Source organism: Fulvia fulva, chromosome 7 (genome assembly GCF_020509005.1).
Source record: "Fulvia fulva chromosome 7, complete sequence".
Lineage (NCBI taxonomy): Eukaryota > Fungi > Ascomycota > Dothideomycetes > Mycosphaerellales > Mycosphaerellaceae > Fulvia > Fulvia fulva.
In genome coordinates this window covers 3671576-3696509 of record NC_063018.1, presented here as the reverse complement: position 1 = coordinate 3696509, position 24934 = coordinate 3671576, and the positions used below count along the sequence as shown (strand labels likewise).

General features: G+C 51.2%; 9 protein-coding genes across 9 annotated transcripts; 7 read left to right on the top strand and 2 right to left on the bottom strand.

Annotated features, from left to right (window-relative positions):
- Nucleotides 1-885: 885 nt before the first annotated feature.
- On the top strand, nucleotides 886-4437 carry CLAFUR5_10557 (UPF0592 membrane protein; the record flags this gene model as incomplete). Its single annotated transcript, XM_047909705.1, has 1 exon — nucleotides 886-4437. The coding sequence occupies one exon, from the start codon at nucleotides 886-888 to the stop codon at nucleotides 4435-4437; it is 3552 nt and encodes a 1183-aa protein (XP_047764599.1).
- Nucleotides 4438-6548: 2111 nt separating this feature from the next.
- Nucleotides 6549-7718, top strand: CLAFUR5_10556 (tRNA-dihydrouridine(20a/20b) synthase [NAD(P)+]; the record flags this gene model as incomplete). Its single annotated transcript, XM_047909704.1, has 4 exons — nucleotides 6549-6607; nucleotides 6668-6717; nucleotides 6768-6786; nucleotides 6839-7718. 4 exons carry the CDS (start codon nucleotides 6549-6551, stop codon nucleotides 7716-7718), a joined length of 1008 nt encoding a protein of 335 aa, XP_047764600.1.
- Nucleotides 7719-8174: 456 nt separating this feature from the next.
- On the top strand, nucleotides 8175-9749 carry CLAFUR5_10555 (uncharacterized protein; the record flags this gene model as incomplete). The annotated part of the gene is made up of 1 exon (XM_047909703.1): nucleotides 8175-9749. The coding sequence occupies one exon, from the start codon at nucleotides 8175-8177 to the stop codon at nucleotides 9747-9749; it is 1575 nt and encodes a 524-aa protein (XP_047764597.1).
- Nucleotides 9750-10254: 505 nt separating this feature from the next.
- On the top strand, nucleotides 10255-11781 carry CLAFUR5_10554 (uncharacterized protein; the record flags this gene model as incomplete). Its single annotated transcript, XM_047909702.1, has 1 exon — nucleotides 10255-11781. One exon carries the CDS (start codon nucleotides 10255-10257, stop codon nucleotides 11779-11781), a length of 1527 nt encoding a protein of 508 aa, XP_047764598.1.
- Nucleotides 11782-12247: 466 nt separating this feature from the next.
- CLAFUR5_10553 (uncharacterized protein) lies at nucleotides 12248-13804 on the top strand (the record flags this gene model as incomplete). Its single annotated transcript, XM_047909701.1, has 1 exon — nucleotides 12248-13804. The coding sequence occupies one exon, from the start codon at nucleotides 12248-12250 to the stop codon at nucleotides 13802-13804; it is 1557 nt and encodes a 518-aa protein (XP_047764254.1).
- Nucleotides 13805-13914: 110 nt separating this feature from the next.
- On the bottom strand, nucleotides 13915-15299 carry CLAFUR5_10552 (Hercynylcysteine sulfoxide lyase; the record flags this gene model as incomplete). The annotated part of the gene is made up of 2 exons (XM_047909700.1): nucleotides 13915-15137; nucleotides 15224-15299. The coding sequence occupies 2 exons, from the start codon at nucleotides 15297-15299 to the stop codon at nucleotides 13915-13917; spliced, it is 1299 nt and encodes a 432-aa protein (XP_047764255.1).
- A 1015-nt stretch (nucleotides 15300-16314) lies between these two features.
- Nucleotides 16315-18143, top strand: CLAFUR5_10551 (Pisatin demethylase; the record flags this gene model as incomplete). Its single annotated transcript, XM_047909699.1, has 4 exons — nucleotides 16315-16406; nucleotides 16463-17396; nucleotides 17451-17883; nucleotides 17944-18143. 4 exons carry the CDS (start codon nucleotides 16315-16317, stop codon nucleotides 18141-18143), a joined length of 1659 nt encoding a protein of 552 aa, XP_047764252.1.
- A 350-nt stretch (nucleotides 18144-18493) lies between these two features.
- CLAFUR5_10550 (uncharacterized protein) lies at nucleotides 18494-20209 on the top strand (the record flags this gene model as incomplete). The annotated part of the gene is made up of 1 exon (XM_047909698.1): nucleotides 18494-20209. One exon carries the CDS (start codon nucleotides 18494-18496, stop codon nucleotides 20207-20209), a length of 1716 nt encoding a protein of 571 aa, XP_047764253.1.
- A 279-nt stretch (nucleotides 20210-20488) lies between these two features.
- On the bottom strand, nucleotides 20489-21231 carry CLAFUR5_10549 (uncharacterized protein; the record flags this gene model as incomplete). Its single annotated transcript, XM_047909697.1, has 3 exons — nucleotides 20489-20530; nucleotides 20596-21112; nucleotides 21173-21231. 3 exons carry the CDS (start codon nucleotides 21229-21231, stop codon nucleotides 20489-20491), a joined length of 618 nt encoding a protein of 205 aa, XP_047764342.1.
- Nucleotides 21232-24934: the final 3703 nt, after the last annotated feature.

Sequence of the window (24934 nt, the reverse complement as noted above, 5' to 3'; positions counted from 1 at the left end):
AACGATGCTTTATTCGGGATGCATGATACCTTTGCATACTGCATCTGCTGTGCTCGGCAGGTCGGCGTGCTAAAGCAACGGCTGCTCTAGTGAGAGCGGATCGTGCAAGCCATTTTCTGCCAGGCGACGCGCGGTCCCTCCTCCGTCGCGTGGAAACAGAGGCTGATCTTTTGGAGAGCCGTGTTCTTTCTGCAGCAGATGTGTGCAATGCCTCCCTTGGTCGCATTGTGGCCGGATCGATCAGGTGGTACTGTACATCGCTCGTGCATGCTGTATGGCCCAAGCGGTGGCGAGCACCAGCGGTTCGCCACTTGGTGAGACGAATGAATTTCGATGGCTTTATAGAGTAGTGGAACGGTGCAGCGGTCCCGAAATAGCAGCATCCACACTATCGATGGAACCGTCTTCCCTGTCGTCGGAGTATTAGCCTAAGAGGCCCAGCACAGTCGGGCATGTCGGGATGGCGGACCATTGCAACCGCCAGCCGTCCACCTTGACGGGGCCTCGAAAGACGGAATCTCGAGACCCTCGCAGACGTGCTTGTCGCTTGTCATGCTCGTTGTCTGACGATACCGACAAAGCTTCGAGGTTGCCACTTGAGCCGAGCGGGAAACAAAGAGCTGCAGCCTTGGAGCGTCAGCGAGGTCGAAGCTGCATCATCCAACCCGGCAGAACGGACGGCGCCTGTTTCGAAGGTCTGTCAGACTGTCACAAGACGACGACACCCCCGTCAGAGGCCGCATCGAAGGCGGAGGGGAGCATTTTCTAGAGCTGCTCGTGCGGAGCGCTGCCGCTCGTGAAGCGTTGCGACATGGAGCAATAACGAAGAACACGAGAGCAGGACTCGTTGGAAGAGGAGCACAGGCCTGGCAAAATTGGGCAGACATGGCTTCAGTCGCGACTGAGAGAATCAACGGGCATGCGACAGAACCACAATACCAGCGAGCATTCGAGCGAGGCAGAAGAGGCAGCCGAAGACAATCGGCCTCGAGTGGGCAAGCGACGACAGTACAAAGGAACAATGGAGAGCTGCCGCGAGCAGCGTCGTACACATACATGCCAGCGGCCAAGGACCAGCAGTACGCGAATCCTGACGTTCTGGAGATCAAAGGCTTCCCGCTGCCAGAACACCCGCTGAAGGACGATGTCGACGATTCCTCCACCTCAGATACCTCTGTGCCGGATTCCTCGAGTCTGAGTACGCCGGACGAGCACGACCACGCGAAAGCACTACCACAGGCGCTCGAGAAAGTCACAGAGCTGCAGAAACCCCCCAGCGCATCCAAGCGTAGTAGCATCGAGTCTTCAATCCGACAGTCGGGCACGAGCCTCGAATCTACAAGAACGGCATCAACGACGGCTACCACCCCGGGAAAAACTCAGCACCGGCCATCTGTGCTCTCGAACAAGTCTTTCTCGAGACGCTTCTCCAAACATTCCCTTCAGAACTCTGCACCATCAACGCCCTCACGATCACCATCTCCAACCAAGCAAGAAAGTGCTGCTGGACCTGGATCTATAAGCACTGTTCCCGAGGAAGCGATACCCTCTGATGGTCGCAGAAAGTCCCTGCTTTCGCGCACTCTCACTTCCAGAAGCGCGAGAGGAACCAAAGAACGGAAGGAAAGCCCACATTCTGGTGACGAGCAGGACACTGAGCCATCCGTGAAGCGCCGCAGTACGTTCTTGCGAAAGAAGACCTCGCGCAACAAGTTGACGAAAGTCGCCACGAATGATGTTCGCGCCTCTGCGCTACCTGCGACTGCCGAGCATGTGGTACCTGTAGTGCCTGCACTCCCCAAATCGTTCTCTACAGACAAGCTACCGAATCTAAGATCGTCTTCGCCAATGTCTGATCGTGCAGCGCCTATGCCCAGGCTAGTATCTTCTGAAAAGCTACATCAGCCCAGTCCACTGTCCGGCGTCACGAGGAAGAAAGACGAACTATGGAATGTCTTTCGTACTTTGGAGGGCGATTTTACCAAGTTCTCATCCAAAACGACGTCACTGAAGGCGAATGTTGTTCGCAATTCACTAATGTCATTCTTGCGAAGCTATGTTGATCATCCGTCGAACAAGACTTTGCGCCCAGAGGATCTCGATCGCAGAGTCAACATTCTGAACAAGTGGTGGACTGGCCTGGTCGAGCTGCTTCATGGCCGTAACAATCAATCGATCTCAGGCACTGACCGACCTGTCATCCTAGATGGCATCATTGGTATCATGGAGCGACCAGAGTGGCGCCTGTCGCCATCTCCATTTTGTCCCCTTGTTGAGCGGATAAGGGTGACACTATCGACTGGCAACCGCTCCAACACGTCGCTTGGCTCAGCAGCTTCGGACTTTCTCGCTGATTCCGTCCACCACAATGTACGGAATATCTTCGTACAGAACTTGAGCTCGCAGATGGCTTTTGTGGTGGACAAGATGTCAATGAGGAATGCATCTGCCAGTCTCGTAGCGTTCTGTGGCAAAGCATGCGCGTATGCTTTCATGTTCGTGCCAGGTATGGCAGACGTCTTGGTCCGTTTATGGGAGCCTCCCATGGATACTTTGCGACGTGTGCTCTCTGAGAACGGCATTGGCAAGTTTGACCAGATGGCCGAATTTGCCGCCGACATTGTTGCCAACTTCCCGCCTGCATTGCACCAGCTTGAGTTCACCTCGCTCATGAAGTACATGCGGAAGCTCAGAACACCTCCACCACTCCCGCTAGGCACATCACATGTGGAATGGTGGGGCACGTGGCTAAATCGCTGGAATGGGAGAGAAAGCGATCTGTTCTACGTGTTCGCCAAACACTTCCATATACTTGCAACGGACTTCTTACCTTCGGACTCGTCCAAGAAGGAAAGAATGTGTGCACCGGGCATGCTACTCGTACACGCGCAGATTCTAGCTAATCTCGATGCTACAATCCACCGAGAGGCTGCTCAGAACCAGCAGGATTCGACAGCGTTGCCGGCTCCTACGTTCGACGAAATGCTAGGAGATCCAGATGCTGTTGCCACGACTTTGCCTTTGCCGCCAACGAATGCTGTGCGACCCATGGCCGAGAACCGCTTGGTTATGTTGATTCGAGACTTTCTATCAGAGCGCACGGGCGATCACCCTCTGGCGAGGGAGCTTTTCGCCCAATCGTTCAACGATCTGCTTCAAGCCGCCGCCCGGGCCACATCTTTGTTCGACCATTCGGCTTGCTACGTACTCATGGACTTCATGGAGGAGGCTTTGGTCATATTGATCCGCTATGAGCAGTTGAAATATACTGAAGGTCCCCTGTTGAACCAAGAATTTTGGCAGACTGTTTGCAGGAAGATGATCGAGAGCGACAATACTATGACCGAGATCAGGTTGTATGCTTTCCTGTTCACAGTCTGGAACATGTTCGGCAAGGAATGGGATCGAAGGACAAACCTCTGTTTGAGCCTCCTCCTAGACCCGGATGTGTTTGAGAGCAGATTCAACCACTGGTGCCCTATGGTTCGGGCTTACTTCATGCGACTATTGTGCTGGCGGCTTGGCCGACATGATGGCGACGATGGCGACGCTGATTTAGAGATGCTGGAGACCTTGCAACAACGTCTCCAGGACACATGGTCACATTACCTGCACCTGCGCAACGCAGCCGAGGCCGATCAGTCTCTACCACCCGTGACCAGCCCATGCAATCCGGCCCCAGGACGAAGGCTACTGATTGTCAGAACGGACAACCAAGCCACTACTGGTGGATCCTTCTTGACGTTCGAGGGATTGCTCGGAGATGCAACCATGCAGAAGCCTGCTTGGAGACGTACCTCTGAAGCCGCGGCTCTCCTTGATGGAGTCGACCCAAGACCTGACTCCTCTTCGTCTAATGGACTGGACTCCGACACTGATACGCCGAAAGGGATTGGCGGGTTCTTTAGAAAGATGATCGGCTCGAAAGCTCGCTCGAAGTCAAGGGGTCCTGCCAAGGAGGCGACCAAGTCGAAGACCACGACACCTGCAGCAGAACGACCATCACCGATAATACGAACCGCAACCGATGATCCAAGTGTATCCAACAAAGCCTGCAAAGCAGACGACACTACAAAGCCCGCTCCCCAATCTCAGTACCGAACCCTGACATTCAAGTTCTCGCTCGAATTCCACCCTGCAAACAAGCCGATGCCGCCTATGCGACTCTTTCCGCCCAGACTTCCTCCACCCGCTCAGCAGTACTTGCAAAGCCACTCAAACAAGCGATACTCCATCGAAGGAGCCATGAAAGCTGTCGAGCCTCGTGGCGAGAGCGCAAGTCGAGCACGATACAGCGGCAGAGCACTGGCAGAATGGACGATCGTCGTCGGCGAGTGCCATAATTTCTTCGAAAGGCGCAAAAACGAGGGCGCACCTAGTAATAAGCATGTTGAAACGCCAGCGCTGGGAGTTGAGGTCTTCAAGAGGCCGTCTTAATCCTGTCTAGTGCGGTTTGTGAGCGTTCTGTTTGCATTGTGCATGGCGTGGCATGGGGTTGGGTAGATGATGGATGCTGTGGACGGGTGTCTTCGGCGCGAAGTTGATGCATTTGACGGAGTGAGAAAAGCGAGTGATGTTAGCGTTCACACGAGGACATACTATAATGATTATACATAGCAGACAGGCAGAGGCGGCATCGTTGTTGTTCAGGGGAGACTCTTCATGATGTGGATTAATCAGAAGCGGACTACAGATGGGGCTGCACAGTATGGGGTCGTAGCAGATAAGCAAGCTGAGCGCTTTTCTCCAGTATCGCATCCGCCTCATGGTGCGCATCTCATTTCTATGGACAACATTCAACGTTGCTGCCATCTGACTGCAGCCATCAGCGGGGAGTTGGGTCGAGGGTTCAGATTTGGCGAAGGCCGGCAAATTCGTGGTGAACTTCATCGTCATTGAGCGATGTTATGAGACATATTAGCTCTGTGAGAGCTGTATGACCGGACTCTAGCACGGAATGTATAGCATTGTGACCGACAAACTTCGTGTTCCCGTCGATGCCCTCAAGGATCATATGGGCACTGTGGAGCTTATGATTGGCACGGCTATATCCGACGCTATGCCAAGACCCCTGTCCGTTAGAATCTAGCAAGAGGCCAAACTATACAGTCCTGGGCATAGTTTTTACAACCCCTGTTCTTCCACCTTTCCTCATTAAGAAGGATGTATCCACTGCTTGGCGTAGCTCACCACCTGGTATGTCCTCCATTGTTGGCTATTACTGCCTCGCAGCGTTCTCGCATACTCTTGCATATACGTTGTATGTCCTCAGGTGTGAGCTTGGCCCATTCAATCTTGATAGCAGCTATTACCTCATCTCGTGTTGTAGGAAAATGAGCACCTACCCTATGCTTAAGAAGAGCCTATAGATTCTCAATAGGGCTGAGATCTGGTGAATTGGCTGGCCATTCCATAAGGTGTAGGCCCTTCTCCTTAAATAGACTCACCGTTACCTTCGCCTTGTGGATTGAGGCGTTGTCTTGCATAACAATGCAGTCCTACGAGCCTGTTGACACTCGCTGCTTCTCAATTGCCGTGTGGATAAGAGGGACAATCTGGCTACGATACACCTCACCGTCGACAGAGCCCTTCTCGAATATATGGACTTCCATAGGTCTATCTGCAGAGATACAGCCCCATATCATACAGGCTGAGAACTTGCGGAAGCGTGCTTTAAGACAGTGTTCGTGATAAGCCTCATCTGCCCTGCGTGGCACATAGACCTGTCCGAATATTCCACACCTGAATGAAGCTTCATCTGTCCAAAGGACCTGAGCCCACTGTTCCACTGTCCATTTAATATGAGCCCTTGCCCATCGAAGCCGTGCCTCCTTATGTTTCTCAGTCAACAACGGCTAGCGTGTTGCGACATATCGTGAGAAGCCCTCCTTCTCAAACGCAGCTCTTACTGTCCGGACGTCGCTGAAGATGCCCTCTATCGCGGCAATCTGTTCGTATCGTAGGCGGCGGCTGTTAGCATCAGTGGTGGCTCGATGGACAAGTCGCTGACGCTTGGAGGTGTTGATTACAGGTGGTGGGCCTCTCTTCTTCGGTGTGGAAGGTGGCACTCTTTCAAGCCGTGAGATTACTGAAGAGACAGAGCCTTCGTTAGTTTGAAGGGCGTCTGCAATCTGCTGCAGCGGCTAGTGGGCGTGTTTGTGAAGAGACCACATCTCGCCCTTCTCGAATTCGGTAAAGACGCGTCCCTTCGGCATGGTGGCGATAGATAGCGCGTGTGTGAGTGTGTGGATAATGAGATTGAAGGTAGCAACACCTTCTGAGATGGACATTATAGCCGGAAGGGGTTAGCGTAAATACAGGGGTTGTAAAAACTATGCCCAGGACTGTAGAACTTCTAGCATTTGTTCTTCTGGAAACCCCAACAATCAGGAACTTCTAACCCACACAGCTGCCGAGAATGGTATCTCTTACCTGACTCTGAGCGTGCACATGAGCTAGCGTCCGCGGAAGCCAAGCCAGTCGCTGGAGCGCGATGTTCTGGAACAACTTTCAGTCATCAACCTCACTTCCTCAACGATAGCGTAAACATGGGCAGCATCGAGAACGGCGACATGGCAAATGTCGACGCGGCTGCCACCAGGCCACGGTATGATGGTAATATTTGCCACAGCTGAGTACATCTCCTGATCATTTCTTTGGCTTGTAGCATCTTCAAAATTCTGGCAGCAGCCAAGGAGGAAGGAAGACCCTTAAATAGTAGGTGCATCTCTTTGACCTTGACGACATAAGGCTAAGCTGTGATATAGTCTCAGCACCGATGGTCAGGTACGGATGTCTCACCTAGTCGCCCATGAGGTGATGCTAAAAGTGCTCCCAGATACAGCAAGCTCCCTTTCCGTCTTCTGGCTCGACAGTATGGCACAGACGTAGCTTATACTCCGATGATGCTCGCACATGAGTTCAACCGATCTCACATAGCAAGAGCTTCTGATTTCACCACACATCCTATCGAGAGCCAGCCCACTTCTGATGGCCGGGAACACGCAGTGATAGCTCAATTCGCAGCTTCAGACCCGACAGAATTCGCTCGTGCTGCCGAACTTATATCTCCTTGGGTAGATGGCGTCAACCTGAACTGCGGCTGTCCGCAAAGCTGGGCGATCAAAGAAGGTATTGGTTGCTCACTCATGGAGAATCCAGAGGTCGTAGCTGAGATGGTGAGAATGACCAAAGCACGACTCCCATCCGACAAGAGTGTGAGTGTCAAGATTCGCCTCCACAAGGACCTCGCTCAGACGACGCGCTGGGTCGAGATTGTGCAAGAAGCTGGAGTCGACTACATCACCGTCCATGGCCGCACACGCAGTCAGCGCTCAAGTACTCCACCAGACTACGAAGCGGTCCGCAAGCTTCGGCCTTACATCAACGTGCCGATGTTTGCGAACGGCGATGCGTACACGCTCTGCGACGTCAATAAGATCGCGGAGCTCGCTCTGGCGGATGGAGTCATGGCAGCTCGTGGCATGCTGGAGAATCCTGCTCTCTTTGCGGGCTTTGAAGTGACACCAGTGCAGTGTGTACATGACTTCATGGCATGGGCTGTCAAATGCCCGATACCGTACCCGCTGGTGTTGCATCATATTGGCGAGATGACTGCGCGGATGCCTGGCATGACGAAGAAGGAGAAGAAGCGCCTGATGGCGTGTAAGGACTTGGTGGACTTGATTGACTACGTGGAGATCACATTCAACGGATAAGTTGATAAGATCTAGTCGCTGTTCCCAGAGTTGCGAGCTGGTGACACTTCCGGATATCGAAGTCAGTCTCCTGGATAACAGCGCGGACAAAACGGCATCTTCTGCTGCGACATCTACCCATGTTTGCCACTCTCTTGTCCTTTGAGACACGCTGATCCTGCGACTAACAACAAAGAGCAGGCATTCACTGACCACGAGTACCTCTACCCGAGACTTCTTGCCAAAGCTTGACGATGTTCTGCTATTCCACCCTCTGAGGTCCTACCTATTGGACATGTACACACACATTCACTTCCTTGGCATTCACTTCGATGGCATTCACTTCGAGTGGGGTCATTTATACCCACAAAGAGACAACACCTGACACATCTGGGTCCAACAACTACTTTACTCTTCGGCTCATGCGACCAAACACTACAATTTCCAGCCACAACTTTTCACGGCATCGTCACTATCATGTCGGACCTGTCAGTCGCCCGGATCATCGCACAGCTCGCGGCCGTCGATTTCAACGCGCAGGAGGATGCGACCCACTTCCTGCAACTCGAGTATCCAGTGGGGGAACTTCTTCCCGACACCATCGATGCACCATACCTGATGGAGCCATTGCATGTGGCGCATCGTAACAAGCCAGCAGAGGAGCGAACGAGTCTCGGACTCGCATCTCCGACATTCTTTGTCGAGCTACCAAAGACTGAATGCCCAACATGTCAAGGAACTCGCAGACGAGTGCCACAGGCCATGGTCGCCCTCATGAGCGCGATCAACGAATGTGCGCTCGTCTCTGGCCATTCAAAACTTCAAGTTGTCTCGTTCTTTGACGACTTGGTAGCCGACCTGATCTTTCGCATCAGGTTGACCACAAAATCTATGGAAACGGTGCTGGACTTCGAGCTGACATCACCCGAGATGGATGCACTGTTCGGCCATACAGAGACGATAGAATGGATCGCGATGCTGGATCATCTCATCACCAGGGCGTCAGATCGTGCCTGTTATCACGTTCATGACCACTTGCTGGACTTCGACCCAGATATTCTCGACCGCGATGAGTACCAGTGGAATGATGAGTGGGATAGACCGCCGAAACTTGAATTCTCGCCCCAAGAGCTATACCTTCGCAAAGTGTCGCCTCGCTACGCAACAGACGGTGATGCCGAGGATCTGGTGGACTTGAAGCTTCCTTGCAGCCATACCAAGCGAATAGCTCTGGACACGCTGAAGACTCTCACATTCGACGAGTGCTTGTCTGACTGCTGTAACATCTGCAAGAAGCCGGTACTGTCTGTGGAAGACTGTCTTGCGTACAGACTCGCGAAGGAAAGACGTGAGGCTGATGCTTCTGTGCAAAAGAACCACGACTGGACGAGTCTTGACCACTCCCCAAATTCGGAGTCAAGGGGGTTGCACACCGCAAGCCTTTCAAAAGTGCTCGTCGAGGCACTAGCAAGCTTCGAAGCGCCAACTCTACTATGTCCGGCATCGCTATCATTGACATCGATGGACACCGTACGGATGATACTGGATAACTTCACCACAAGCTTCTCCCAGACGGACTATTACATGGCTCACGACCCAGAGAGACTTGTGGCACTCTTGTTGCAATTTGCCGTCGACACACCGGTGCGCGATATAGATGGAAAGCAAGTACTACTCCACCAGACTTCGCTACATCCAGGTCTTGTGAAGGGCCTTGTTGCCTGGCTGACCAGAGCTGTAAACTTCCTCGCCGAGCGCCAGTGTCGGAACGAAGAGACTGATCACCTGGGATTCCATCACCACAGCAGTATGCTGATGTATAACTCGGCGCTTTGGGAGATCGGTGAAGAGGGGGAGGCCCCTCTGGAAGACAACAGTGCCACAGAAATGGGGAGCTTGGAAGCTGCCATGACAGAGACCAGTTTTATCGGAGCAACGCCAAACACCTTGAGTACACGCTTGGGGGCGATGGATCTCGATCATCAAGCCAAGACTGCAGACCATGACAGGAATGTTGAAAATCTTGCAGGGCAAGAAGATGACATTCTCTGATGTGAGTAGATAGCATTGCGCAATTGGGTATCTTATCATGCTGACCATACTTCGTCTCGTAGTCATAGCGGCTACTTTCTGGCGAGTTGTCTGCGAGTGCTGCCGACAGATACTGAGACGAGACGAGTCCACACTTCTTTGTTACGGCCTGTCTATGTCTCATTGTCCTCACCATGAGATGCGCTGCCCATCTAGACAGCCGCCTGTATGGTGCTCTACGCCTACTGCTGGACGACTCATGTTACCGAAATATCTCGAGCGAGATACAGTATGTCAACCATGGCATTCATACACTGCACGGAACCAGGGAAAGTCGCTGGGCTGGGGCGTCATTCACCTGCACCAGTGGAGGCCGCCCTGACGCCATTCATGTTGACAGTGAATATGTTGGCACACAACACTTCACGCCCATACACACTATACGGAGTCGCTCTTGAAGCCCTAGTACCCATCTCAATCTTCGCAACTCATCCACCATCAATCACTTTCGATACATCCAGCAGTCATGTCGCTTGATCAAATCTTCTCGCGCTTGAGCAACCTCAACTGCAACGGCTCAGAACAACAACATCATGTGTTGAAGCTCGAGTTTCCAATCGGCTCGCTACTACCAGATGGCTCTCATCTCTATCTGGAGCCACCAAAGGATGTCACTCATCGCTGTGAGCCACCCGAGGATCGCCGTGTCTCTGGAATACTCGACCTCGACTTTCCCGTCGTGCTCACACCGCACACGATTGCTCCCACAGCAGGCACCGCACCACATCAAGTCCTGCTTGACGCAGTTGTAGATCTTCCAAGGTTGGGAGGGTTATCTGTCTTGAGCGTCGCCTCGTACTTCGACGAAGCGACCAGCGAAGTCGTCTACCTATACCGCCTAACAACGACTACCGTCAGCGGCTTCAGCTCGTCCAGATACTTCAAATTGGACTCCAACGAAAGCTGCATGCTCTTCGGGCTGGCCCCGATGCACGACTGGGTTTCACTTCTACAGCATCTGGTCTCTCGCAGCTCCGAGCTTGCGTACTATCATGTCAGAAAACAACTGACCGATCAGTACGGGATCGCATCAGCATTCGAGGAAGAGCGAAGATGGGAGACAGTTTGGAGCGAGTCACAGCGCTTCAATCTTCGAGACGCCTTCCACTCACGTGTGAAGTCTGTATTCCCCGACTCTGCGACTGGTGAGCGGAACGCATTGCGCCTGCAGCTCCCTTGCGGACATGTCATGCACACTTCGACTTCCATTCTCGGGCAGATGTACTATGAAGAATATAGCACCATAGCATGTCCCCACTGTGAGGCTCCTGTGCTGCAGTACCGTGTTCTCTACGAAGTCGAGGTTGCAGTCGAAAGTCTTGAACGCCACAAGCGGCAACGCAAGAACGCTCACTGGATTAGTCTCGACCATGTTCCAAGCGTTCACACACGCAACTTCGAAGGCAAATCCCTCGCAACCGCCATTCGAGCGGCACTTGGTAGCTTCATGGTTTCGGATCTGGTCGCACCACCTTCACTCTGTTTCGCGGCGACTGCATACACCCAGAGCATTATGCAGCACTTTGAGAGCTTTTTGTCGGACGAAAGCGTCTGGATGAATCAGAGGTCGGAGATCCTCGTGGACTACTTAATTCAGGACGCACTCGAGACTGTATCCGACGCGAATGGGAGGCCACTAAGCATCACGTTTGTATCGCCGGCATTCGTCAAGTTTCTTTATGCCTGGTTGTGCAGAGCTGTCAACTTCCTGTGCGATCGCGAGTGTAACGAGATGAAGGCCAGCCACCTCGGTGTCCATCGTCATGGTGGAAAGCTGATGTACAATCCAGCACTGTGGCAGGCCGGTGGAGAGGGTGAGCAACCACTAGCAGAACACAGCGATGAGCAGCAGCACGTGGACGTTGATATGGATGCTCTCAATGCTGACATGGAAGAGATGGATTTGGAGGGAACGTCGGCGCTACATGCATTACTTGACTCGATGGATATCGAGAAAGAGCAGGACGATGAAGAGCTCGACGAAGAGCTGTAGCGCAGACTGGATTTACAATGGCGGTGAGCACTGGACCGGTCAATATTACCGTAGCTGATTATGCAAATGTACCCTCAGTTCCATGACTTATATCTCAAAGAAGCTCATGCTTGCACTACGACACGTTTTGAGACACGCAGCGAAGTTGATGGCCTACAAAGTGCTGACGAGCTCCCGCCTGCTGCAATGTCCACGACTCTCCATCTCTCTCAGCTATATTCAACGTACTATCAACCATTTATACAGCATTGCCGACCATGACGGACCGATGTAGTGAATTGGCTAAGCAAAGAGCTGTCACGTGTCATGGCTCGTGCTTCGAGATCATTCACTTGTCGAGCGGGCTTCGGGATGTGCCGACAACACATCATGCCTTCGTGTCTCCTCATAATACGCACTTTCACCCTTTCGCTTCTTCTTTCAGATATCCGCGCCAACTTACAACAACATTGCACGCAACCTCAAGATGTCACTCGAACAACTGCTGTCGCACTTCGATAATCTTCAGCTGCAAAACGCACCAACTCACACTCATGTCGTCGAACTCGTCTGCCCGGCATGTAATCTGCTCCCTGACCGAGACACAGTCCCGTGTCTAGATCCACCCAAGTATGCTGCATACATGAGTCGTCCGCCCAAGAATCCAGCCTCGCTTGGTCTGATCGACACAAGTTTCCACGCGATCGTGTCCTCGAGCATCGCCTCCGGGCTGCTAGCAGAAGACGGCGCACACGGCGAGCTCCTAAAGGGGATCGAGGATCTAGTGTATGTGGCAGGGCGCTCCAAGCTGGCCATCGTCCCATTCTTCGACAGGAACAGTCGGCGTTTCATTACCAGATTCCAGCTCGAGACTATAACGAAGGACGGCCAGACCAGCACTCGCACTTTCGACTTAGGTCTCGAAAACATGGAGATGCTGTTCGATGCAGTAAAGAGCAACGGCTGCATCTCAATGGTCCGGCACCTGCTCTCGCGCGAGTCCCTCCGAGCCTACTACCATGTGCGGGGACAGTTGTCTGATTGGCATGGCTATTCCTTCGTCAGGGACGAGGAAGCATCGTGGGACGTAGAGTGGGCATCATCGCACAAGACCGATGTGGAGCACGTCTTTCTTGAAAAGTTGAGCCGTCTGCCATGCGACGCGGCTTGTGGCATGGAATCAGTGCGCTACATTCTTCCCTGCGGCCATGAGTTGTCAACCACACACGCTGCGATCGCTGCTATGAGCGAGGACGACTGCGCATCGGCATGCTGTCAGATCTGTGGCACGCGATTCCTGACCGGTGCGGAAGTGTTGCCCTACGAAGTGAGGCTGGCGAGTAAGAGGTGCAAGAGAGCAGCGCGCATCCACGATCACTGGACCAAGCTCGATCGAAGTCCGAGTCCGGTGAAGTACGGCTTCGATGGCAAGACTTTGCTCGATGCCATCCGAGCGGCACTGAGAGGATTTGCAACATTCGAATTGATCTCGCCAGCCTCGCAATCAGTCCCAAGACATGGCAGCATTGCAGCCATCATGGAGTACCTCGAGAGGATTCTTGCTGAGGAGGGCTCCATCCGAGAAGAAATGCCAGAAACCATGGTCGTTTTGCTGATCGACGACATCCTCAAGAGGGTCAGGTGCAATTACGGACAGCCATTGATCGAAACCTCGCTGCCTCCGGGCTGCGGCCAATTCTTCCGGGACTGGATGCTGCGAGCGGTCAACTTCGTCACGGACCGGAAGTGTGATCCTCCCGCTTGTCGCCCAGGCATACATCGGCACGACCGCGAGCTTGTGTACGGTTGCACCGCTGGAGGCGTTGTTGATGACGGAAGGATGCCGTTGACGCGGAGCATTGACGAGGGGCAGAAGCCGACTGGTATGGAGGATTTACAGGCCGAGCTGGCTGAGATGGACCTAGAACGCACGAGCTCGCTGCACAAAGAGCTGGCTGAGATGGAAGTCGAGCAGAGACCGAAGATTGTGGGGAGACTTGGTCGTGAAGAATACATGATGGAGGATGTTGGTGCGGCTATGTGAGAGCTTTTGTGCTGCTGTAATTGGCGATCGTATAGACTGGGGGAGGAGTGTACGTAGGCTTTGTAGCATCTATTATTCAAGGTGTAAGCAAGATTGTGTGGTATATCGTTTCAAGTGTGTCCGTTGCTTTTGTCGTATGTCGCTCTGGCAGATGCCGTCTTCCATTCTCCCTTCTGAGCTCTCTCACACACAACATGCAACATCATGCCAGCAGCTTCAAAGTCTGCAAGTGTCAAGTATATCTGGGCATGGAGGCGGGTCCAGAGGGCACCAACGTATGGGAATATGTTCAATGCGATGTCGTGCTCAAGGTTGATGGTACGCATAATCCAGTCACCGATCTTATGAACAGTAGCCATGTCGTTTTCAGCAAGGTCATCCAGTGATAACGGAAGTCGGACATTCGTGCAGGCAGTGTTGCCGAGAGTGCCTTCTTTGTTTTCAAGAACTTCCGTCTCCAAGATACGTGCTACTGCGGAGCCTCCATCGTGTGCCAGATTTGCCATATAGTCCATGATGGCTGCATCGCCTTGTTTCCCTTTCCAGGTGATCCGTTTGCGCCAAGCTATGGCTGCTGGAACGCAAAGGTATGGGGTGTCGTCCAGTGTTCCTACAGAAGCAAAGTTTGCAACAAAGCCATCGCCGTAGTGGTATCCAGTCGGCAGTGTCACTTTCGACAGAGACTGATTACGCTTCGGAACATAAAAGACAGCACACCCTCGCGGTACGTATAGCCACTTGTGACAATTACTGAGGAAGAAGTCTGGGTCCACGTTGGTCAAGTCAAGCTGGATTTGACCTACTCCGTGAGCACCATCCAGCAAGGAAAGAACTCCATGATCTCGGCAGATCTTCACCAGTCTTTGGAATGGCATCCGAACTCCCGGTAACGAGCTGATGGTATCGAAGATGGCGAGTTTGGGGGTTTGACCATTGTTCTTGATGGATACAATCGTCTTCTCGAACAAGTGGCAGAGGATGTCGTCCGAAACTGGATACGTGAAATTGATGCTTTCCACTCTCATTGGGGTAGTCTTCGACAAATAGTCCAGAGTGTATGCATACGATACATATATCGTATTGAAGCATATCACCACATCGCCTTCAGAGTAAACCAGATTGTGCAGGATGGTGTCAATACCGGTAGATGTGTTTGGCGTGAAGACACACGTGTCTGTTGGAACTTCCAGGTAGTGTGCAATAGCGGCACGACACTCGTCCAGCAGTCCGGTGCGATACTTGTATCGAACAAAGGCATCTGGGCGAGCTTCGACTTCTTCTTGGTAGGCCCGCAGCACGTCGCGAACCTCGATGGGGTAAGTGCCGTATGACCCTTCAAGGCAGTGGTTAGCTGTCGATCAGGCTGGGATTGAATGGTGTCATGGCTCGCCGTGGACGTCTGCACTTATGGACACGTACCGTGATTGAGATTGCGGTATCCTGGAGCAAAGGCAAAATGCTTTGCGGCGTCCTCGCCACATTCGATGGAAGCCATTGCTTCGTGATGACAGTTGATATCACTGAGCCCAGTGTACGGGGGCGTTCAAGAGAGCAAGTCGAGGGCGATATCTTCGGGATGAGGGTCAAGTCGGTGAGTTCTGGAGGCCATCAAGTCCTCTTAAGAGTCAGATTGAGCCAACAGGGCTGACCATGCTCTCAATCAACCCATTGAAAGCAGCATCATTCCTGTGCAGTAGGCCGTTTGGAATGCCTGGAAGAAATTGCATCATGTCAAACATGTGTGTAGGGTTTTGTGACATAATGCCCCGTTGAAATCTGCGCATTGTCATTGTCTCGGCAATCAGACCCTCCGCAGATGGGACTGATTCGGGCAAGCCCAATCATGGTCTGAGCTTGGGCCATCGCGCTTCTCCCAAACACAAAGTCACTGACACGACGCATCCAGACACGCTACCGTGGACCTGTTTTCTTTCCTTGTAACTCCCTCTTCAAGGCTACTCGCTCTGCACATCCTGCTCTGGTACCTGATGAGATGCTACATGCCAGCGGGATACGCCTTGCCCCCCGCTTCCCGTCTATCGCCGCCAGCGGACGCGTTGGCACCGATCAATGCCGAGACGATGTTCAGGACAGCCCATGAGGGAGCGGCAGCAACTTCCACCCTTGTGTCGGTCAGGCAACGGCGCTGCACTCGGGCTCTCTTACCAATAGACTAAGTCCACGGAGGTGAGGTCAGGAACATGGTATGGCAGCTCCCATGCATAGCAGAGAAGAACACGTCATCTCCCAGCAGAAGCAACGCATGAGCTTTCCAGACCTCACGGGATATGATCTCTTCGGCTCTGCCGTGAGGTTTGCGCGTTGCGTGATTGGCTGACAATACTTGCACGAAGTCCAATGCGACCACCAGCTACACGACGATCCTAGCATCGCAGCATGACCCTCTCCTCCTGTGGGCTTTGCTTCATGGTTCTGTCAAACCACTGCTTCCATCGCTGCCATTGTAGCTCAGAGCTACTGCAATTTTGTGGGCGGCACCCAGGATTCCGATGGCTAGCGTCTGCAGCTATGTTTCAGACAGGCGGTCCGATAAGCTCTCAGTGACTGGCGTGCATGTCAAGAGTGGACGCTCCTCTAGCAGGTGCAGGATGAGTTGGCACGTTTGGGGCTCGATGACTAACATACTACTCTTCGCAGGTACGCCTGCTCCTCCAGCGTACAGCACTCGATCCAAGACACAAGCATGGCGCTCTCGTTCTATCTACTGTTGGCAGCTGTTGTAACATTCGCCAGCCGAAAACTGGTTCTGGTACTCCAAGATCCCCTCAGATCGATCCCCGGCCCTTTCATCGCCCGCTTCACAAAGCTTTGGGTCTTCCGCAGGTTCTACGCCGGGCAATGGCATGAGGAGGTTCTCCAACTACATCGTGAGCACGGTAAAGTTGTTCGATATGGACCCGGTCAATACAGCATCAATGATGTCGATGCAATCAGGAAGATTCATAGCCATGGCGGTGGCTTCGACAAAGCTTCATCCTACGAAACCTGGTCTCCGCCCGGCACTACGTCCCTCTTCAAAGAACGTTCTAACCGCTACCATGGAGAGCTGCGCAAACGATTTGCCTCGATGTACTCGATGACTAGTGTTTTCGCCTACGAGACTGGTGTGTCTGAATGTGTCGATCTCCTTTGCAAACAGCTACAGAGCATGCAAGGACAACGGATCGACCTGAACTGGTGGCTCGAATGCTTCACGTTCGACAGCATTGGCGTAGTCAGCTACGGGAAGCGTTTCGGCTTTCTGGATTCGGGGGAAGATGTTGGCAACCTTGCCAAAGCAGTGATTGGTGCCTTCACTTACGGCAGCTGGATGGGCTTCTTTCCAGACTTTCATGCCCTGGGCATTGCAACCATGCGCTTCGTTGCTAAGTTGAAGAAGTCTCGAGGTAGCGGCAAGATGTATCTCGACAATTTCACTAGCCAGACCACAGCTCAACGCAGGGCGTACCGAGTAGCAAATCCGGACTCGATAGCCTCTCGACAGGCAGCTGATGGCCCGAGAAGTATTTTGGACAAGTTTCTAGATGTCAATGAGAAAGATCCGGCTTATTTCGCAGACGCTCACATAACAGTAAGCTAGTATCTCATCTTCCAGCTAAGGACGTGAGCTGAATATGGCCCGCAGATGGGCCTTGGTGCCAACGTAACAGCAGGTTCTGATACGACAAGCTCCACTTCAGCATGGGCATTGTTCTACCTCGCGAAGCATCCCGACTGCATGCAGAAGCTTCGACAAGAGATTACATCTATCAGCCACGACGCCGCATCGATATCGTTCAGACAGCTGCAGGGTCAAATGCCGTACCTTAATGCTGTACTGACCGAGACACTACGACTCTTCCCGCAGACCGGCTTCGGCTTGCCTCGAACCGTGCCTGTTGGCGGTGTAGAAATTTGCGGCTACCACTTCCCGGAAGGATCAGTCGTCAGCTTGAATGCTTGGGCTATGCACTATGATCCGGACAATTTCGAGGATCCGGAGCAGTTCAAACCTGAGAGGTGGCTGGTGGAAGATCAGGAGACCAAGGAGAGGATGAATCAGTGCTACTTTCCGTTTGGTGAGATCTTACCTCACCAATTCTGTGTGTTGTGACACTAATCTGGCGATCTATCTGCAGGTCTCGGTAGTCGTACCTGCATCGGCAAGAACATTGCTATGCTGGTGATGCTTAAGGCATTGCCACGCCTCGTACAAGAATTCGAATATCAGCTCGCTGGTGACTTGACCGACGGCAGGAACTTGCCCGTTCAGGACATCTTTCTGCTAAGGGCAACCGACTTCCCTGTCATAGTCAAGGCAAGAGAAGCAAAATTGTGATCATGGAGTGCAGTAAAGATTAGCACGACGAAGTCCGACATACACGAAGTCGCGAACATGCATGCTGACCAAAGCAGTGACAAGCATTGGAAGCATGATCGGGATGACCTGCCGTATATAGCGGGTGCCGGGAACGGATATCTTCACTCGTCATGAAATCAGCGGATATATCAGTTGGAAGCATTACAACGTATGATACCTTGCTGATAAGTTCACACTGCACTAGAGCCGCTGTATGCACTTCCACCCGGCAACAGCCGGCCGGCGTTTGACTTGTTTGCTGCGTCGAATCAGCGACTCTCTAGCTCTCCCATCAACACCACAAGCATCAGCATCAGCCACACCTGGCCATGCAATACAATGGCCGCTGCCTGGTCGATGGTACAGCTTCAGGTCGCCTGCTCTATTCTGATGTGCCTCTGAGCTTCGGGGGTGGTGTTGACCCAGTGTGCGGCGAAATTGTCGATGGACCCCATCCACTTCGAGGTCAACGACTGAAGGATCATGTCTTGGCTATACCATCCGGCCGTGGATCCTGCTCAGGAAGCGTTGCGATACTGGAGGTTCTTCTGAATGGTACAGGACCTGCGGCGCTCATCTTCCAGCATGAGGAGCAAATCTTGACACTTGGCATCATTGTGTCGAAGATGATGTTCGACTTTTCCATCCCAGTCGTAGTGGTTGGCGGTCAGGCTTTTGAGCAATTGAAGCAATACGACTATGTTGCTGTGTCAGGTCGATCGGTCGTGGCCAGCCATGAACCAGTGGAAGTGCCCAGCGAATCGCCGAAGAGGTCCTTAGTCGCACGAAGTGTCACCTTGACCATGTCTGACCAAGCCATGCTGGACGGAAAGTATGGAGAGGCTGCTAGTATCGCTATGAAGGTCCTGTACGAGTCTGCAGAAGTGCAGCAGGCGGCATCGTTCATCGACGTGACACAAGCACACATCGACGCGTGCGTGTACACAGGACCGGCCGGCATACGCTTCGCCGAGCATTTCCTCCATCTTGGAGACGCAAAGTTCGCGGTACCAACCTCGATGAACGCCATCTCCATCGATAAGCGTCGGTGGCAGGAGATTGGCGTTGATGCTGAGTATGCCAAGCAGGCTGAAAGGTTGGCAGATGCTTACACCAAGATGGGAGCCAGGCCGACCTATACTGGTGCGCCATACTTGCTAGACACCGTGCCAACATCCGGTCAGCACATTGGGTGGGCAGAGTCGAATGCGGTAAACTTTGCGAACAGTGTGCTCGGTGCTTGTACGCAGAAGTACCCGGACTTCATTGATGTGTGTATTGCTTTGACTGGCAGAGCACCCGCTGCTGGATGTCATGTTGAGGAGCAACGCGCACCAAAGCTGGTTGTTGAGGTGGCCAAGCTTGCAGCATCTGATGACTCGCTCTGGCCACTGTTCGGATATGCCGTTGGCCACGTCTGCGGTCCCAACATACCAGTCGTGCTCGGCCTGGAGGGCACTAGACCGACCATGTCTGACCTCAAGGCTTTCGGCGCAGCGTTCGCGACCACCTCGTCGGCGCCGATGTTCCATATGTCAGGCGTGACACCAGAAGCGAGCAAACATGAAGCCAGCCTTGCAACGTTGAAGCGAGTGCAGCTCAGCAAGGGCGATGTATTTCAGACCTGGCAGACCCTCAACACCGCTCAAGACTCCTCCATCTCCCTCATCGCCCTAGGCAACCCTCACTTCTCCTTCGAAGAGCTAACCACGCTCTCCACCCTGTGCTCCGGCAAAAAGTGCCACACCGACATCTCCTTCGTAGTCACCACGAGCCGGCACAACTACTCTCAAGCGTCTCAAGCTGGCGCGCTGAAGAAAATCGAGGACTTCGGTGCGCAGATTCTGTGCGACACGTGCTGGTGCATGATTCAAGAGCCAATAGCAACTCCAGAAGGCGGGCATATCATGACCAACTCTGGAAAGTATGCGCATTATGCCCCTGGTCTGGTCAAGAGGAAGGTGCACTTCGGGAGTCTGCAAGACTGCGTTGATACCGCTGTTGTAGGGAAGAGGAAGACCGCCGTGCCGAGATGGTTGCTGTGATCGAGCAAGGGCTGGTGATAACAGAGGTGGCAGCTGGTGGCCACTCTTGAGAGCAGAGCAAGCATGATCTGCTGAAAAAACTCCGAGCAGCGTCGACGTAGCGAATGTTGTTGGAGAGTGGCGCGCTTTGAAGCTTTGCTTTCGGGAACAGGGAGACAGCCGTGCCGCAATGGTTGCTATGATCGAGCAAGGGCTGTTGAGGAAAGAGGTGGCAGCTGGTGGCCACTCTTGAGAGCAGAGCAAGCATGATATGCTGAAAGTACTCCGAGCAGCGTCGGCCTAGCAAATGTGTTGGAGAGTGGCGCGCGGCATGAAGTTTTGCTTTGGCACGGGGTCGCAGTCCTTTCGCATGTCGCTGTGCGAAATCTCGATCTCAGTTTGCTCACCTTGCGCGATCGATCGATGTTCTTCTCATGTGATGCGACATTTGCTTGTCCTTGGTCAGGATTGCTGCGGAGTTCAGCCGTAGCGAGCTTGATTTCCTCATGGCTTATCTGAGTGATGTCGTCGGGCTCCTCCAATTGTACGGTTGATGAATCACGTGCGCGTCTTCGTTCTGCCGCGGTCTGTATCTGTTTCTCCATGAAACTCTCGCCAATTGGTTCACCGGTGCGCTTGTGGAACGCTTTCATCATGTCCAATTGCTTGGTCAGCACTTCTGCGTTCCTCCATTGTCCAATGTGTTCGGGATGATTCATCGCTGTATGGTGCGAGTGATTGTCGTCCGACGATATCTTGCCCTGGTCGATCGTGAAGGCAGTGTTGACGATATTCTGCACGGCTCGATCAAATGTGACAGTCTCTTCCACGCCGCCACCTATGACTGCTCGACACACCTCGAGTGACAACGCAATGGCCAGGTCTCTGGACTTGTCATCGGCGAAAGGCTGCTCACCTCGTAGTCTCTTGCCGTTCTAGTCGACGATGGGTTGCATTTGAGAATAGATATCGTATATCATGTACTTGTCCAGATTTGGGAACATATGTTTCAGCACTCGCAAGCTGTAGTAGTTGAAGTCCATGGTGTGTCCATACGGTGTGTGCAGATTGGCCTCGAGTGGATTCTATCCGGTCGAGGCATCTGAACGTCCGGAAGATTGAGACTCGTCAGCGTGCTTCAGTGGCGGCCAGTAGAGGATGAATTGGTATTCGGTGAAACCCCATGTCCCTCATTGTGTCGGTAAATACCGCCATGTCCTCTTGTGTCAAAAAAGTTTCTCCCGTAGCCCTCGTATTGTTGCAACATACTGCGGTGTCCCTCGTTGCTATATAGTGGTTACAACGACGCGCGAACAGTTGATCCTGTTATAGAATGCACGTTTTAGAGGTTTTGCAACGGGTAAAAGTCTACCTCCATTATCAGACCGGGTGGGTTGCACAAGCCATGAAATTTTCATGGAAGCTAGCTTGCACCCCACGGGTCTGACAGCTAAACGCGCTTTTCGGAGTTGCCTACAAAGTTAGCTACTAAAACGACCTTCGAGTTGTCGCGATCCGAGCGTGCACATAGGCAACATCCCATCATCAAAACTTGAGGCCACGTACGCTAAGAATCAGGTGACTGATTAGTCACCTGCAGCCTCTTCAAGAGCAACACTTGTCCATTCTAGATAGACACATGCAATACACAACCTGCTTTTGAAACACCCTATATAAGCCCGTACAATAACTTCCCACACTTCTAACGTGATAGTTATGAGCCCGATTAGCGCTCACTAACATTCGCTGCGACAAGGAAGCCCTAAAGCAGAGTTTGTATCGTCACAGCACTACTGCTACAACTAGTGCAGTAGTATCCCCTAGGCCTAGTAAACCCGCGTAGAACTTTTACTAGCCTACAACCCATTTTGCAGTTATGGCCACTACCGAGACGCCGGTGACTACCGGTGCCCTACCTTAGGGTACCGTAGTTCTGAAGAGCCATAACTAATAGGACAAGTTTGACCGTTAGCTAGAGCTCTACGTAGAGTCTTCAAATGTCTAGAAGTATATAGATCCTCACTAACTGAGTAACGAGCTAACAGAGCCTACTCACTTAACGTTTAAGGAAATCTAACAAGCGTATACGGTAGGAGACGCTATATTAAGAGACCTTATTAAGCTACGATAAATAGACGTAGACCGAAGGTAACGGATATACGACATCTTTACTACTACGCGATCAAAGCTTATTACCTACCTTATCCGTACGACGACAGAGCTAGGGTAAGAGCTAATACACGGCTAGAACACCCTTAGAGCGAAATACTAGGCTCTTAAGGATCAGTATAGTCTAGACGATATACTACGTAAGCGGTAGCTTACGCTTAAGCTATCTAGGCTTTAGAAGGATAGCGTACGTAGAATCGATAACTAGTACTTAGACTAGTTAGTTTTATAGACTAAGATACTTAAGTATAACTACGCCGAGTACGACGACCTTAGTAGACACTTCCTACTTACTATTTAGTAGAAGTAGGCTCTAGCCTACGGTGCTTCTCTATATAACGAGTAGAAGCGTAATAAAATGTTACTACAAAAGCTTACTAAGCGTTACCTCGAATAGATACGCAACACCGTACTAGTAATAACTAACGGTCGATTAGTCTTCGTAACCTTCTCCGGAGAAACCTTAGTAGAGGATGAAATAGTACCTATAGGTACTAGTTAAAAGGAGGGTGACCGTAGTAGTAGCCGTAGTAATAACCGTAGTAATAGCCGCGGTAATAAGGGTCGTAGTAGTAGCCGCGGCAATAAGAACAAAGATAAGGACAATAATAGGCTAAGCGGCTACTAGAACATTACCGGCGAGCCTAAGGACACCTATTATAAGGGCCTGTTCTTATACGATATAATTAACCCCGATAAGCGCCTAGTAAAGGATTAGCGCTTAGAGTAGTAGAAGAAGTACTAGAGAAACTTTATTAACTACTACTTAAGCGACGACGGCGAGCGTCTACTTAGCGTATTAATCGTAACAATCGTAAGGACTAGAAACGTAACAAGGCTATTACTAATACGAAGAAGGCATTACTAAGCGATAAGGGCTTTATTGGCCTTACTGTTCTTTCTAGCTTAATTAGTAAGTTAAGCGTTAACTTTAGGGATTACTAGGTATATAATAACTGTTTAGACACTTATATAATTAATCATTATAACTAGGAGGGTATAGAGTTCATTATAGAGCGCCTTACTACCTTAGAAATCTAGGCTAGAACAACCACCTTTCTAATTATAGCGTTAGGGCGTGTTTATATATCAATTAGGGGCCATTTATTTACCTTACTAGATGTGGCTTACTACCTAGGCTTTTATATAAACGTCATCTCTTATATACGTATAGAAAGAGCCGGACTCTAGTAGCACGGACATAGCAATTCAATATAGTATAACGATACTAAATTGATAGACCTATACCGCCCTACTAGTACAATCACTTTCTTTAAGGTGGTTCTACTACCTAAGTCACCTATCATTTACTAATAGCCTATAAAAGAGGGCCTAGTACTACCGAAGGTCACTAAAAAGATACGTAACGCGCACTTTATTAGTACTATTAGTAGGGGTATAAATATTAGCGATAAACCTACTAATAGCGTAGTATCTCTAACTACTTAAGAGGATAGTAACCGTACCGTTCTCGTAGTTATGAATAGTACTAGGGGCACTAAAGGTGTAGCTACGTCTAGTAGGACCTCTATTAAACACCGAAAGCTCTCTAGCCGCTAGTGGCATTAAATCTTTAGTTATATTAGCGCTAAACGTATTAAGTAGTTGCCGCTTAGAGTTAAGGGGGTGATTATTAACGATAGTCTAAGCGTACCCCTTACTATATATTATAGAGTATATAGGCTTAGCAAAGCTTATAAGGTATATAATCGGTCTTAGCCTATTAGGGTAATGACCCTATACGGCTATATAGCTATAGACTTAGCAGAATTCACTATCGCCTATAACGGTAATAGGTACCTCGTCTACTTCTACGATCTAGATACCTATAGACACTTCTAGTTCACTATTAAGAATAGGGATTAGCAATCAGTATTAGCTTGCTTTAATAGCTTACTAAGCTTTATTAACTTCATTAGTCGTAGGTTCGTATATTTCTATAGCGATAACGAGCCCGCTATTAGGAAGGTGTTTCGCTTAGTTATTAATAATAACAAGATTAAATAGTACGTAACCGCGGAATACGCGCCTACGTAGGACCTAGTAGAAAGAGCTAGAGCTCTAATCATTACTATAAGTAGAACTATTCGTATCTACGTACGATTACTAGAAAAGCTTTAGCTAGAATATACTATAGTAGCGGTATATATCCTCCAGCGATCCCCTATCTAGTTAAAGGGCTAGAAGACCCTATTCGAATTAGTAATAGGACGAATTCCGAACGTAGGTTATATAGTAGTATATAGCTCCCTTATATACGTGTTTATCTATAGACTAGATCAGCCTAGTAAGAGCGAGAAACTCTAAGAGAGAGCGCTTATAGGCTACCTTATAGGATACGACTCTACTAACATCTACCGCGTATAGGACCTATTAAAAGATAGGGTTATACGAGTCAAGGACGTCCTCTTCGATAAGACTACGTTCTATAACCTATTACGCCTAATAGTAGGGTATATAACCCCTATCGAGAATATCGTAATAGCGGAACCGGCTAAAGAGCCTAAATAATACTACGACCTATATATCGCTTATTACGAGCAAGATATAGTATAGACCGAGGGGGTAGAAGAATAG